The sequence below is a fragment of the Dermacentor albipictus genome, chromosome 1 (genome assembly GCF_038994185.2).
Source record: "Dermacentor albipictus isolate Rhodes 1998 colony chromosome 1, USDA_Dalb.pri_finalv2, whole genome shotgun sequence".
NCBI classification, from domain to species: Eukaryota; Metazoa; Arthropoda; class Arachnida; order Ixodida; family Ixodidae; genus Dermacentor; species Dermacentor albipictus.
Genome location: NC_091821.1, coordinates 317,555,127 through 317,570,985, shown reverse-complemented (window position 1 = coordinate 317,570,985; position 15,859 = coordinate 317,555,127). Strand labels below are relative to the sequence as shown.

General features: G+C 49.1%; 2 protein-coding genes across 3 annotated transcripts in view; one reads left to right on the top strand and one right to left on the bottom strand.

Moving 5' to 3' along the window:
- The window catches only part of LOC135904083 (high affinity cAMP-specific and IBMX-insensitive 3',5'-cyclic phosphodiesterase 8B-like), a 333,636-nt gene that overhangs the window by 151,686 nt on the left and 166,091 nt on the right, over positions 1 to 15,859 (top strand). The window lies entirely within an intron of this gene.
- LOC135904074 (neprilysin-1-like) lies at positions 11,722 to 15,271 on the bottom strand. The gene is made up of 2 exons (XM_065434671.2): positions 12,610 to 15,271; positions 11,722 to 12,318 (listed from the first exon to the last, which is right to left on the bottom strand). The coding sequence occupies exons 1-2, from the start codon at positions 15,183 to 15,185 to the stop codon at positions 11,847 to 11,849; spliced, it is 3,048 nt and encodes a 1,015-aa protein (XP_065290743.2). The 5' UTR covers positions 15,186 to 15,271; the 3' UTR covers positions 11,722 to 11,846.

Sequence of the window (15,859 nt, the reverse complement as noted above, 5' to 3'; positions counted from 1 at the left end):
ACCGCGCGCAAGGCTTTCGGCGTTTAATGACGCCAAGGAGGCCTGCCGCCGACGTGCACGATACTGGCTTCGCCGAGAACGGTGGCATATTTCGTAACTAACACGCATATCGCGGGTCATCTCAGGCCTTCTAGCTTCGGCCATTTACTTCTGGATGGCGATGAAACTTACCTTTATAGCGTCATTGTTAGTTGGTTACGCTTGATATCTCGGCATTTTGTGTAGATTTCCCCCTGATATCCTCAACAGAAACCGACGAGAGAAAATAAACTGTGGGTTTTGGAACTATATAGTTGACCTGTTAGCAAACGATTACAATAGGATTAGAATAAAAACCTGTTTACAAAGTGAAAGAAATTATTCTGTATAGGCGGGATAAAAACTGACTAAAATGCTGATTTTGAAAAAGATAATTTCCTATTGAGGCACTCATTTCATTCCGACTGCATCGTGTCCTTTATTTTGTGTATTTCGAAATCACTCCATTATTTCTGTGACGAAAATGTTCAGTCTCTCTCACATCGAAACTTCAGCAAACGGTTCACAATTTCTTACGGCAACTAACGCATCAACGTTTGTACACAATTCTCAAATGAAGCTTGGTTTTGTCAAGAATTCGCAGCCTCCCTGCATTCCTATCCTTCGTTTACTACGGCTTTCACAGATTACGTTGGTCGCGTTATTGTATCTCTAAGCTCACTACACAGTTACACCATCTGCGTGTGTGATGTGCACTGCCGAAACAATTCTGCGCTATAATCCAGAGTGTGTACGTGTGACACTACAATTTGTGGCGTCTGTTGACTTCCAGGATGTGATAACACAGCGTACTGCTGCTTTACGTTACGTACCCTCCGCGCGGCTGTGAACACCGTCTTAAACTGCTTTACGCGTACGAGCAGTGGGCTGCTCAGTGATAAAGCGGTCAATGCCTGCTATGCTAGCACGTTGTCGAAACTGTATAACAAGAAGCTTCGCCTTCATCTCGAGCGGGCGAATGGCAGCCGTAAATATTTTTACGGACATGAGCATACATAGATCGCTGCGTCTATTTGCTTTCCGTATGAGCCGGCCACTTGCTTGTGTGCTTCGCTTCTTTACGTCCTCTTATGGCTTTGTTCTTTTCTTTCGATGATCTTTTTCGCTTACTGCGAGGGATTGCCTTTTATATTCGCTATTCATGTGGTATTTCGATAAAAGAGGCAGTTAAGGAGGCGTACACGTTGCTACTGTAAAAATCATAAGGTTATCAACCCTTGCGTCACGGTGTTCGAGCAAAAATCGATGTCGTGTTTTTTATGCGGAAGTTGAGACGTGGTGCGGTTGCGATGCTTTATATGGTTTATAAGTTTCCTTAGTCACCGTTATGAGTGTTAGGCTGAAAATGCTATCAGATTACAATAGCTTTACAAATAGGTTACAAAATGCTATCAATTATAATAGGCCCCAATTCTGGATATTACAGAAATCTGAAATATTTCGAAACAGAAAAGCCTGTGGCGACACACTCTGCGCATATTTCTGTGCACCTTCCATCTTATCATCTGGCCAAGCATACCACAGCTGCACGCTGGATTGCATGGTCGATAAAGTATAGCGCCACCGCCATGTCACCCGAGGTATGCGTCACCGACGGTGGCTATAAAAACAGGCTGCCTGGCTAAGAAAAGCCGCCTTCTACCACCCGCTACTGTGACAAACGCAGCGTTGGTATGCCCGTCCGCTGACATCGTTCGCCGAATAAAGACGCGTTGCGTTTTTATGTTGGGATTCGTCCTTCGCTAGCCGCGACATCCCCACAAGCCTAATAACAGCCCAGTCGTAGAATTAAACCCGCCACAGACATGTATAGATAATCCTACAAGCGGCTCGGGGCAGCGGCAAGCATAAATCCATTTTGAAAGCAGAAGAAAAACATTTATTGTGTACTGTAAAATAGTTTACCGTTTTAGGAGTGAAATTCCGTAAACTAAGCGCTGGACACATCCTTTTCTGTAACCTGAAATGGTGAAAACGAAAATCGGGAGAACTGATCTCACGATGACTGTCCACGTTAATACGATTAGCATTAAATTAATATATCGACACACCGTATTACTGCAGATGCCTTTATTTAGAACCTTTAGTGATAATTTTGATATGTCCATTGCTTCGTCTATATGCCACATAGCCACCGCGGTGGCTCAGCGGCTGTGGTGTTGCGCTGCTAAGCACGAGGTCGCGGGATTCATAGACTTTGCGAAAGCATTCGATCGCGTGCCTCATTCTAAATTAATAGCCAAGCTTGAGTCGATTGCCATTAATAGAAAAGTAATAGGATGAATTTCGGCTTACCTTACAAATCGTACCCAGTATGTAAGTTTAAACAATGAAGATTCTGACTGCCTAAGCGTTTTGTCCGGGGTACCTCAACAGTCTGTTTTAGGGCCAACATGGTTTCTTATATACGTTAACGACATCTCTTCTTGTGCAGAATTAGGTGTAACATTGCGACTTTTCGCAGATGATTGTTTGATTTATGCTGTAATTCGCACTACTGACGACCAACTAAAGCTTAATTCTTCTTTAAGAAACATTGCCCAATTGTGCAATACGTGGGGGATGGAAATAACTGTCTCTAAAACAGCGTTAATCAGCCTAACCAAGAAAAAATGACATTTATCATTTACGTACAATCTTAAAGGCTTGAATATTACACAAGTCGACAAAGTAAAATACTTTGGTGTCACATTCTCGCAAGACTTAAAATGGGATAAGCACATCACCGATACATGCGCGAAGGCATTCAAGCAATTAGGGTTTCTACGCAGAAGACTGAGTAAAGCACCTCAGGCCGTAAAATTAACTGCCTATAAAACTCTGGTCCGACCTATTTTAGAATACGGAAGCATAGTGTGGAACCCTCATCAAAAGTACCTTCGCGATAAACTTGAAAGATTACAGAATAGGGCTCTTAGGTTTATCTACTCAAAGTATTTTTGCCACGACAGTGCAACGGACATGCGCAATCAAGCGCACTTGGCAACTCTTTCCTGCCGGCGTCATGTTGCATCTATGAAGTTTTCTTATCTCCTCTTTAACGGACACGTCAACATCAGAAAAGACGACTATATTCATCCGCCTGGCCGTCGGTCTAGTAGGACAAACCACGATAAGTGCATCCGGCCATTTAATACACATTGCAATACGTTTAAGTTTTCCTACTTTCCGCGCGCTGTGGACGCTTGGAATGCGCTACCAAGCGAAGCTGTAAATAATCTAAATTTAGATCAGTTTTGTTCACTAATGGAGCAGCTAATTGACCTTGTGTAACTACTTTTCCTGTTGTAAAACTGCGGAAAGTATCTTGTAGTGTATCTTGTATCGGAGGATGAGTGCGGGAGCGACGGCACGATTGGAATGCATGGAATGTGGCCTTGTTGTTGTTGTTGTTGTTGTTGTTGTCGTCGTCGTCGTTGTTGTTGTTTAAGAAGGGAACAGAAATGTAAGATAGGATGAAGGGGATGGAAACAGGAAATAATGAACTAGACAAGATCACATACCACAAACTATAAGGTGAAACAACCACATGGGGTAGAGAATGGCAGTGAGAACAGAAAAAAAAAATCACTACAGGTCGCACTTCACTCACAGTTACTAAAACATACGCGGTTCCAATGTGAGTTACACGTGCAGTCGTACCTCTGGTCGAAGGCGGCGGGATAATGTTCGGCGAGCCTTCTAGTCGGGTCGCGTTATGAAATGATGCTCCTAAATGGCACGCATCGTTTGGAGACAGATCTAGGTATTCGAGCCATTGGTAAGTTCCGCGATTTCATCTGATAAAATGAGGCAACATGGCGGATTCAGACTGTGGTGAACTTTTCGAGAAAGCTTGAAGAGCGTGGAATCAGTTGTTAATTTGGCTGAAGTTCTTTAATGCGTAGAATCATTCTTTGGGTAATCCGCCGTGGTCGCGTTGTGGCATCGGCGTTGCGCTGCTAAGCCCGAGGACGCGCGATCGAATCCCGGCCATGGTGGCGGCGGCATTTTGATGGGGGCTAAATGCAAAAACGCCCATGTATCGTGTACAAAGAATTTAATTCTTTGGCTGGGTGCCTGGGGTTATATTCTGCTCCATTCCGTTGGTTTTCCATTTCGTGTCCCAAAAACCCTTAGCGCTATATATCTAGGATTGAATAGGTAGATTTCTTGGAATACACAAATTTTCTGCACTTACCGCCACCTACTTGGTAGCAGGCACCGCATAGTATGGGGGGTTGATTTGCAAGTATTCCTTTAGAGTTCATTGGAGGATATCCCAATATAGGATGGCGTCTTTGCAGCCATGTAATAAAACAATGTTCAACTGTACGTGGCACATCAAAAAGACGAGAGTTAGCAGAATACACAAAGCTACCCTCTTTCTGTGGCCAAATTCTTACCGGTAACATTTTATAATGGGGTCGACGCATGCATCGACAAGCGGCATAGAACAAACACCCTTATGAATTTCTTGGCTCGTTTCGATTGGGCCTTACCGAGGTGCAGTTAGAACGCGGGCGGGAGCTTACGCGGGCAGGTTACGAGCGGAAAACGTAAGCAACGATAAAAATGCGTCGGCAACAACGGGAGAGAAGCTTCTGAAGAGGACTCGTTAAAACACATGCGAGCGCTACGGCGGGAAAATTGTGGGAGAAAGAAGGGCAACAACATTACTTTCATTTGCCAAGCCCAAGATTGATGGAAAAAGCGAATTTATTGGACAGATAGTCGTAGTGTGCGTGGTATTATTTGGAGTTGCTTATCTCTTAAGATACGACAGTCTTGGTTTTAAAGGTAGAGTATAAGCTGCATAAGCAATGATCCCAAAGAATGCTATGCACTATATGACCATTCCCGAGTGGGGAGTTCCTGCCCGAATTTTCTTACTTCTTTTATTATAACAGTTGGCTTGCCGCAATCAAGAATGCATTAACTACAAATATATACATGTATGTCTGTGGAGATAACTGAACCTCTTTTTAAAACCGACAAGAAAAATAAGAAACAGAAAAAGCAATCGCTAAAATGCCTTTGCCAATTGATTACTAAGTACGTATGTCACATTGTAATCAGCAATGCCAACGACATCTACACATCGCAATTTTCCTTAACTGCAGGAAGCCATGCGCTAAGCGTAACGAGTCCCCAATTCTGGGTATTACAGAAATCTGCAATTTTTCGAAACAGAAGAGCCTAATCACAGCCCAATCGCAGAATTAATCCGGCCACAGACATGTATAGATAATCCTACAAGTGGTTCGGGGCAGCGGCAAGCCTAAATCCATTTTTAATAAACGGAACTCGCCCTCCCCCCGCCCTTCCCTGCTGTGCAAACACACATGTGTTTACCGACGAAGCTCGCCACGCCGCAACGGCGTTAAAGCATTAGGTGCAGAGTGCGACATTTTGCTTGTTGTTGCATTTTGCTTGTTTGTTGCATTCTGCATACGTACGCTGAGTGCTTTCTTGGCTTGTTCGCTTGAGGGTGTGGTTAAGTATTGCACGACAGCCTCTACTTGACCTATGCCGCTAGTGCAGGCTTCGGATTATGTCGCTTGCAATATACCGGCTGCACTGTGCGGTCCGGACTGTTTTCTTTTCGGTCAGTGGGGCCAAGAAAATGCAGAGATGAAGTGGCAAGCACATCCTCAGGCACGGTCACTGCACGCTGTGGCTTTCTCGATACCGCGGTGAAAGTCGTGGCACCTCGCGCTTTGCCGGGGCCGGCTGACGCCCACAGTATACGGCAAGCGGGGTGCGATAGGAACTTATCTCACCTGAACATTATAAAGAACCTCAAGGCGACGCCGATGGTGAAAGTTCGTCTGGGGTAACCGTATAATTGCTTTCGCAAGGTCGGCTGTCTTTAAGCGGAACCTCTAGGGACTAGGGAAAGAAGTTCCATTTATCAGGAGTTCCATTTATCGAGATATTGAGCTCAATATGTGCACAAGAGGTTATTTTGAAATGGTTACATATATTACCAACAGCATACAATATGTGTGACAGGGCTTATCATAAAGCTTCTTGCAATGCATCCCTTTGCACGCAGCCGCTGACTAGAGCTAGCAGCACATAATTTAAATACAGAAAGAAGAAAAATTATTTACTTAAAAAAATACGGCAGATCCAACGAGTTGGAACCTATATACAGCGAAGCGTCGTGTGAGAGCATAAAGAGTCGAAACACGACTTTGTGTTTATTGAATGACGGCAAAGTGTCCCGGAAAGCTTTTATTCAGGCATTGTGGAGAGGCTAATACAATGCCGCCGCCGCGGATCCGCGAGGGCGAGCTTTTTGGTACTTTTTTTCTTTTCTCTGCAAGGCCACCGCCACCACCGCCACTGCCACGGATGCGTGGAGGCAAGCGCCATCTGGCGGTGGTGCAAGGAACCCAGCGTCGCGCGCGGCTCGCTTACTCCACTGTGATTGGTTGGCCTATTCGGCAAGAGAATAGTCAGGCCGCAGTCCCCACGGTCACGCCACCCGGAGAGGTTCGCAAAGAAAATGTTCGCTTCTAAAAAAAGTTGTAGCCATTTTAGTGAAAGAGCGCCTCTCGAGGTCATCGATAACTGTGATCTTCATCTACAACGGGAGCGCATTATGCAAGCGTTCCTTTGCCGCCATTGGAAACGCTAAGCCGCGGGGGTTTAGCGGCTATGGTGCTGCGCTGCTAAGCACGAGGTCGCGGGATCAAATCCCGGACGCGGCGGCCGCTTTCCGATGGGCCCGAAATGCAGAAATGTAAAAACGTCCGTGTCCCGCGTATTGGGGGCACGTTAAAGTTACCCTTGTGGTCAAAATTAATCCTGAGTTTCCCACTACAGCGTGCCTCATAATGAAATCGTGATTTTGGCACGTAAAATCCCAGAATTCAATCGATACGCTAAGTAAACTCACAACTCACCGACATTGCCAACACAAAGAAAGCACAGCCAGCCACGGTAGAGCCACATTAGCATCGGTTCCAACAAAAGCCAGCAAAAGCCGCCTAGGCAAGTACGTGGAGAACTGACGAGAAATTCTAAAAAGGAAAGACAGAAAGAGGGACACTTCTCACGATGCGTCAGAAATCGGCCACTCAGTTTTGTTTTCGTGGATATTTTTAGTTCCGTTTACCCGGAGTTGTAGAATATGTGGCTCCGCGTAACGAGCTTCTCTTTTCTTTTTCTTTTTGCATTGCTTTAATGCAAAACCAATCCAACATAAGGCCGTTCTTCCGTTTAAGTGACGATTCCGTTTAAGCGATTTCTGTTTACTGAGATTCTAGTGTAAGAATAAACGGCAAAGATGAAGGGGTTATCAAGGCCGTTTGAATGGTCTTGTACCCTTAATATCGTAATCTATTTTACAAAAACGTGACATTGATATAGAGTTTTCATCATCAAGACGCCATGCCGGCAACTGTGCATTATAATCTATCAATGTCCAGAAAGGCAATGACAGTCAAAACGCTTGCTTTTTTATACCTTGCAAGCACGCACCGAAGAAAACGTGATGACAAGGAAAACTAAACAACAAGGCTAAACTAGATGACAAATCTCAATGACACAACATCGAACATAACATTAAATCAGGATTTTTGCTATGCAGCGGCCGTCGCTGCTGTTCACATTTCTTCTCGGCCGATACGAGCACCATTGGTGCGCTCATTAATTTTCTGCGCGCCTGCCTGCTCGTGAAAGCATGTATTCCTGCGGAAAAAAAAAAGAGCAAACAAAGGAACTCATTCGCAAGCGAGTAAAATTATTGACCGGTTGCACGGCGCTGGCTTCCTATACATTACGACTGAGCGCGTCCCTCGGACCCTTTCCACTTCGCCGAGCGGTGGCAGTCAGTGCTGCGAGGTGCCCAGATCGCAGAAGGACGGTCGGGGTGCAGGCCTATATGCGGCTCATTAACCGGTTTTACGAAACACGCGGTTTGCGACGAAGAGCGTTTATTTTGAGGCACCCTAAACTTAGGAAAGCACAGCAGGAGCACGTCACTCTATACTGATGCCGGTCCGGCACGATGTGGGCTTCTCCGCGCGACAGGAGAGCGCGAGGGCACGCATATCTCTGGCGCCAGTCATCTTCCCTCTCGCCACCCTGGGGGGTCTCGATGTCCTTTGTAAACCCATTTGGCGAGCACCCACGAGTGCTGCTTATATAGTTAGGCTCAGATGAAAAGCGTCGCGGCAGATTCGGCTCATTTCTGAGAACCGGCTAATTAGCGTGTTTTCCGTTTTAACGAAAAAAATAAAAAAATCAGCAGTAGCAAGCTCATCTCACAGTTCTTTTAATTGGACAACCATTACATGGAGCGGCACAGCAGCCATCGGTTGTCGGACTTGTTTTTATGCTGTGAGTGATGCTGGTGGGGCTGTGAACGAAATGTTGGGGTTGTTGTAACGAAACTGCTTTTTCAACACTTGTTGTTGTTGCAGCTTATAATGCGGCAGCGCGCTCGATGACCAGGTTTGATGAAGGAACGCTCGTGAGCGTTGTATTACATGTGCGCGCCTGCCTGCGCAGAAGCATGGAGGGAAATAGTCACGACCACCGCACTTCCGATGCGATGCCACATCACTGTAGAAAAATAACTGAACAAAGCTTTGAAGGAATATTTTTTGCTATTTTTACTACACGCATTTTCTTTGAACTGAAACTACAGATAACTTCATTTAGCGTAATGACTTTTTTCTGCGTCATGCTGAAAGACAGCTTTGGTCTTTGTAGTGTGAAGTGAAACTTTCGTTATGATTACTGCGATAAAAATGAGTTGAGTCGCTTTCTTTACTGTCCTGTATCAAAATGAGCGCATAGCTTCGGCACCCACCTGAATGTGGGCAGGTAGACAGATATCACGTGCACAAGCCAAGTAGTCCTAATTTAAAGAAAAATATACTAATACAGCTGCTCACCAGGCCAGTCAGTGCCTCGCACAGCATGTCTATATGTACTGACAGTCTATTTCTAAAAATATGTCGCGAAGTATCGTGAGTGTCGTTTACCATGCGGTCTACGTAGCGTTGTTGTCTATACACCGATGAACTATGGTTATTTAACTCTGCAAGGCTGTGACACTCTATGTACATTAATCCTCTAGGATGTCGCCCTTCACTTTTTGGTTGCAACACCTACCCTGGTGAACACGGTATAGAGTTTGACGTGCCCATACGATTTGCGAACTTCTGCGTCACTAACACGCGTGTGCAGCTGGTCACAAGAAGAAATGCCACACACCAATGCGGCGGTCGGCGACGTCCCCCGTTATTTCGAGTGCCACGGATTCCCACGAACATTGAGTTTGCGTCCGCAATCGATGCCAATCGATGGCGGCCGCTTCTCCCGCTCCATCGAAGCCAATCAGCGGCTCAAACGAAGTTCATAGGCGCCTGGGTTATGCCATAAACGAATTGCGCCGCTCCCACGAGGCACTTCGTGATGCATCTCGTGTCCCGCATCGATCCTGTGCGACTCGCCCCCCGGCGCAGCCTGCCGTTGTTTCGTTCGCTTGTGTGCTCGAATCATTACGCGAGTTGGGGCGCGAGCTCTGTTGTTTACGCGTATATTATTTGCGATATGCACGCAAACGAACAACAAACGAACGGAAGAGGAACCTATAAAGCTGTCTTTGACCCGACGTGTCGGCTAATTGGGCCATATCGAGTAAGTAAGGTGAGCAAATAAGCGAACTTACCAATGATGAAGCTAGCAAGCATACAAACAGACAATCAGTTTGCTACAGGACATATTACGGAACGGACGCTTGAAACGTATGACCCTGTGCCGTTTCTGAGCTGTTACAGCCGCCTTCACTTAGCAGTGTGCGCGCGTAAATTTAGGCCTGTTGTAATGCCACGCGCGTTGAAGCACAACGCTCGTGGCACCCGGGAAATCATTTTGAAATTTGGGGTGGTCTGTCTGCCGAGCATTACTGGGGAAAACAAATAGCCCATAAAAAGTAAGACTCGGTAGTGAGATTGAGCCAAGACGCTTGCTCGCAATCGAAACCTGCATTGGAGATCTGGACTAGCGTCGTAGTTCGTGTGCTACAACATCGGCATATAGGTAAATGACCTTATATCATGAATAGCAAAAGAGGACGCGACGTGATCCGAATGAAATGCTTGCCCCACTTTTTCTTTTGTAGACAATACCTATAGTGCACACTGAAGAAACAAAGTGGACGAAGCGTGAGAGAATGACCTAACATAATCTTTAGTCAGTCCCAACACGCTCATCGTTCGCACACAGAATGGAACACCAAGGTGGAGTGGTCTACACAGACGCGGCGAGACACCCTCGCTGTCACCTCATGACCGCGGTGGTAGCGGATAACTACGGAGGACTGATAGAACAGACAACAATCACGGCTGGCCGAGTGGTGGAAGCGGAGGAAACCGCGATTGCCATGGCCATGCACGTGGAAGCGCATACCGTCATCAGCGATAGCAACCAGGCCATCTGCAATTTTGTCCGCGGTAGAATTTCCAAACAGGCGTACCATGTCCTCACGCGGCGCCCCCTAAGTGGCTTGAAAACTCTCGTGTGGACCCCCGCTCACGCGACTGTGCCCGGCAACGCGTTGGCTCACAGTTTGGCTCGAGATCTCGCGCGCCGAACCTCGTCCGCGGATACGGATGGCGTGAACGAGGAGGAAAGAAACGAGGACCCCTGCGAGACTTATCACTAAATAGCCCATAGGCATCGCTTGAAGAGTCGCGCGCTCCCAGCACCGGCCAAGCAACTCGATAAAACGCAAGCGGTCGCGTTTAGGCGTCTCCAGACAAACACATACCCACACCCAAAGTACAATAACAAAATCACAGGGGGTAAGGAAAGCGACCTATGTAGACTCTGTTCACAAACAGGAACACTGACACACATAATGTGGGAATGTACCTCACTCCCGTTTTCTCATCCCCCCCGTCAGCAGCGAAACTGACTGGACAGCCTGGCTCAGTTCCGGGGACGTCGACCGACAGCTTGAACTGGTGAATTGCAGGCGGAGAAGGCCAAGCAGGCCCAGGGCCTTACTTGGGCCCTATCCCTCAGCCACCTCCTCCTTTCACCTTCCCCGTTTCAATAATTTACCACTACCACCACCACCAAGCATGCTGATTGACCCAGGTCAGCACCAGCTCATTCGCTCGGCTTGTTCACCTATCATTGATGAGGAGAAGTGATGAAGGCAACGTGGCTCTTGCGGTCGCCCCTCTGCTGAGCATTGAAAGGATGACCGATAGGCTGTTTGTACTTGCGCCGAATTCGTTCGTTTCTGAAAGCAATCTGCATTGCGAATCACCATGGGGATTAGCAATGCAAATTCCTAGTCATTCTCGGTGGGACTGAGCGCTCCCAGAGCCGATCGTTCTGAGGCGAGTTAAACGAAGTGCAACAGGTCCTCGATCGGTTCGTCACGTCGCATTCGAGTCGGATCGCGGTAGGCAGGTTGAGTGTGTTGTAGGGAAACGCCTTATAACGAGGCTCTGTTCGGGTAACGCAACCATGCTGCCACGCGACAAGGCGTGGCAGCTGGGCATTGCAGAGTTTTCGTGGCCATATATCTTTTCCTTTCCGTTGCCCTATCGCAGTCGAACTGTTCGGGGACTTTCATAGAGGAAGAGCCCGGAATCCTAAGCGCACTTCCGGCTGTGTGGACGTATTGTCTACAAGTGCTTTTTTATGATATATATAAAGTCGAGAAACTTGTTTGGTGATGCGAAGCTTTTCTGTGAAAACTCTTTTTTCTCCCTTTCCCAATAAAAACAAGTCCAGCTGTTCACAGGCTTCTCCGACGCCCATAAATTTAGTGGACCCGGCGCGGCAGTAATTCAGGAGAGGCACTGCTTTCCCGGATTCATGGCGGCGCCCGGCTGGCACTGGAAGGCCTCGGAGAAGTTTGCGTAACTGCGCAGCGCCACGTTCCACTCGACGCCGCTGTGCGGCCCGGCTATCTTCTGGTCGCTGCTCTGCTTGTGGCACGACTGCAGCACGAGGTGGACGAAGAAGAGCTGGTCCTCGCTCAGCACGGGCTCTTCGTCGCCGCCGCGAGGCAGCCGCAGAGGGAGGAGCGCGCCCGACGTCTGGGCGCTGCGGCGGAAGTGGCCGTGCGCCACCTGCGCCGCGAGCAAGTCACGCAGCTCGTTGAGCGACTGCCGGTCGTCGTCGCGCTCCTCGAAGCAGCGCTCTGCCTGTCGCAGTCTCAGCCTCGTCTCGCGGTTCAGCCACTGCTCCGGTGCGTAGTCGTCATTGCTCACGAGGCCGGTGAGGTTGCTCACGGCGATCAGCATGTCGAACAGGCACCTGCACGGCGTGGCGGTCTGAGTCTGGCCGGCTGTGTCGCGACAGAAGTGTCCCGTCTATCGGGCACCTTGTTTAAAAAAATGTTAATAAAGATAAACGTGGATTATACTGTGCGAATAAGACCAAGTGCATGCTGTTTGAAGCCTTGTTAAGAAAGCGCCAGTAATATTTAGGTTACTGACATATAATTCATCAATAAAAACAATTAGCTAACTTTTAATTGTGAACTTGTCGAGGTGCCAATTAGGGGCTCGCAGATAATGTTTCGGCATCGAGATATCAAGCGCACACCTGCTTAGGCGGGTGCTGGCGCGCGGTAGCTGCAACGCATCGGCGTTCTTGTTGTCAAATGGCAAGCTGACGTTGAAAAGCAGCGCCGGCACGTAGACGCTCCGGGTGCTGAGCTCGTAGCGGCATCGGGTGGAGAACGCGGACAGGGGCCAGCGCTGAGATGGGCCGCGCAATACTACGTCGACGAAGGCGTACTCGCAGAGCGCCAGATAGGCGTCCAACGGTCGCTTACTTCGGAACATCGGGACGTTCTTAGCGTAGCGCTCGACGGCGTTCTTGTCCCTCACCCAGGACGGACCTAGAACCTTGAAGCGGGTCTTGGACACTAATGTTCGTATGGCTGCTCTTGAAGCGTGGTTGAAGTACGGAGATGCATTGATGCCGTGGAGGAATTCTTTTACGATATCCATGACAAGGTCAGAGAACTTCGTGGCCGACGCGTGCAGGTTGAGTTCGGTGAACGAGCCGTAAAGAAAGAGATGCGACAGCGTCCTCTCCACAACGCGAATGCACAGGTTCTGGCGCGGCACACTGGACCTCAGTTTGCCGTAAGCCAGCGTGCTGTAGAACTCCGTCAGCCCGGAACTGGGCAGGAAGGCTGACGTCTGAATCATGAACCGCACGCATAAGAAATTGATCACCGTGTGAGGCTCGGTCTTCTCGACTAGTTGTATTGTTTTCTTGACAAATGCCGGGGAAACGATGAGAATGTCTGAACCGGCTCCATTGAATATTGGGAGCCCTTTCAGGGCTTCGGTTAGGAAGTCGAGCAATGGGGACGGAGATGCTAGAGTCTCGACCTTGAAGTTACCTGTGTCCCTCATCTCGTACAGTCTCTCGAGCTCGCTGGCAAACTTAGCAATATCCATGGTGTAAGCCGTTGGAACGAAACCTTTACGCAGTGCATTGACGGCAGCGAAGGCGGCGTTGGTGTAGAAACGAATGAGCTCGTTGACATCCACGCCCTCTGCAGTGCTTATCACTTCCGGCAATCCCACCATCACGACCTCTTGGTTGGAAGTCGACGGCTGAGTGGCGACGCTAACGTCCAGCAAGGCGGCTGTGCCCGAACGGCGTAGCAGCTTTCCCGCCAGCTTCCATACAGACAAACTCTGGCGCACGGGAGGGGTCAGGGGGAAGCCTTCGAGAGACATATCGAACAGGACCTCGAGGAACGGGTTCCAGCCGTCGTCGTCGATGCGCTTGGCGTCCACGCACTTATCTAGCAGTGTACTCAGCGCCTGAACGTTAAGGCGTCCCGCTCGGGATTCGTTCTGTAGCAAGGCGTACATTTTTTCTTCTATAATTGCGGCGTAGTCGTCGTCAAAGGAGAGGGATCCCTCCTCGGAAGCTGCGGGTGCCTGGTTACTCCACCGGCGGCACACGAACATGTAAAAATCGTCGCACGGGCTCATGTCGTCCCAGGAAAGCAGGTGGCTCAGGTAAAAAGCTTTCTGCATGCACGTCGGTGTCGTGCACGTGGACGGCTGCAGGAAAGTGAGGGCAGTCTTCCTGAACGGCACGACGACCATGGTGACTACGCCGATGGCTACCCCGAGCAGCAGCAACGCGACCGGGTACAGCAGCCATTCTCTGTTGGCCGGAAGAATCCGCAGTCCGTCGACGGCGGCGCCCTCCGTAACGCCGGCTTGCGCCGATCCGCGAACGCTGGCGCCGTCGTTCGAGGGAGCTTCGGGTTTTGAGCCTTCTACCACTGAGCCCTGCCGTTTCGGTGGCCACTCGATATCTGTGAGCTCCCCGGCGGCGCCCTGGCTCAGCACGGTGGCCGATGGCAGAGAAGCCGCGGGCTGCACGTTCACCTGCTGTCCGCTCGTCGTCACAGGCGAGACTTCGCTTCCGGCGACGCCTTCGGCAGGAGCTTGGTGTTCGGAATGTGACCACTCCCGCGTGTCGGGCGATTTTGTTCCGGAATGGGAAAAGAGGTCAGAGGCACAACTTGGCTGGTAAACTGGGCTCGAGGGTGTCGGTGTGGCAGGCGGGGTGGACAGGGCAAACCTTGAGTGCGTGGCACTATTAGGTCCTTCATGTCCAATGAGTGACTGCGCGCTTGTTCCTTGGAGAGGCTGGTACTTATACGGTGGAAATTCTGGATCCGGCACTTCATCGATGTAGGTCGACTGGAGTCCAGGCAACTGCTGCTGTTGCTGCCGCTGTTGTTGCAGCTGCTGGTGCAACTGCTGCTGCTGCATAGCGTACAGCCTTCCGCAATGCTGGTACGCGCTGAGCATACCCTCGGCCTCGGAGGCTTGCGTGGTGTAAGCCGAGCGCTGCCCGTACGTGTCTTCCGCGTCTGTAGTCTCCGTTGCCAAGGAGCCCGAAGAGTATTCCGTGGGCTGCAAGAGGTCGCTGCTGCGGACGCCGTCATTGTAAGTTACGTTGGAACCATACCGTGACGGTCCAACGGCCAACCGTACCTTGAGCGGAGTCCGGCGACCACGCTTGCAAGACGTGGCGTCCGTGGATGACGGGTTCCATTTGGTACTGGGCGCCGAAAGTAGGTCGCCCGAGTCGCTAAAGCTGCAGGGCTCTGGTGAAGTGCTCCGATGTTTGTTCATTGGCGTCAGCTTTTTCAAGCCTAGCTGCTAAGCGGTCTAGCGGCAGCGGTCGTGGCTTTCGAAGACGTTTGGTGGTCGTTCTGCACGTTCGCACGCGGTTTCCGATGTTGATGATGATGATGAGTCTGGCAATCATGGCGTGCATGCCCGCGAAGGTGAATGGGCCATACAGCCTGACATTTAAAGAGGCTAGAAACAGGTGCCAAAATAAGAAAGAAAAAACAAGAAAAATTCCTTATACGGAATCTCAAGAGTATACTAAAGCAAGGCACAATTCCAAGATCCTGCGACAAGAGTAACGATATCGCAGCATATATAGACGTAACCCTGGCAACGCCGCTGCCTTCGCGAACGGCTTTTTTACTTCTTCACTTCAACAGCATGGCGGACACCGTCTTAAGCACATGCATCTTTTTCTTCTCGTGTCCACGAGCTTGCCTGACAGTTTATTGCAATTAGCGGAGGTTAGATCTCGTTTTCTTCTTCTTTTCTTTATTTCTTGCCTTGAAGAAAGAAAACACTACATACTGACATTACGAACCTTGCTTGCACGAGTTCTCAATGAACGTCGGCCATTTCTACAATTTTGGTGCAAATTTTTTACCATACGTTCAATAAATCTTATTTTTGAACAAAAATTTGTTTCAGTATATTCCTTGGTTTCGTTTTCACTT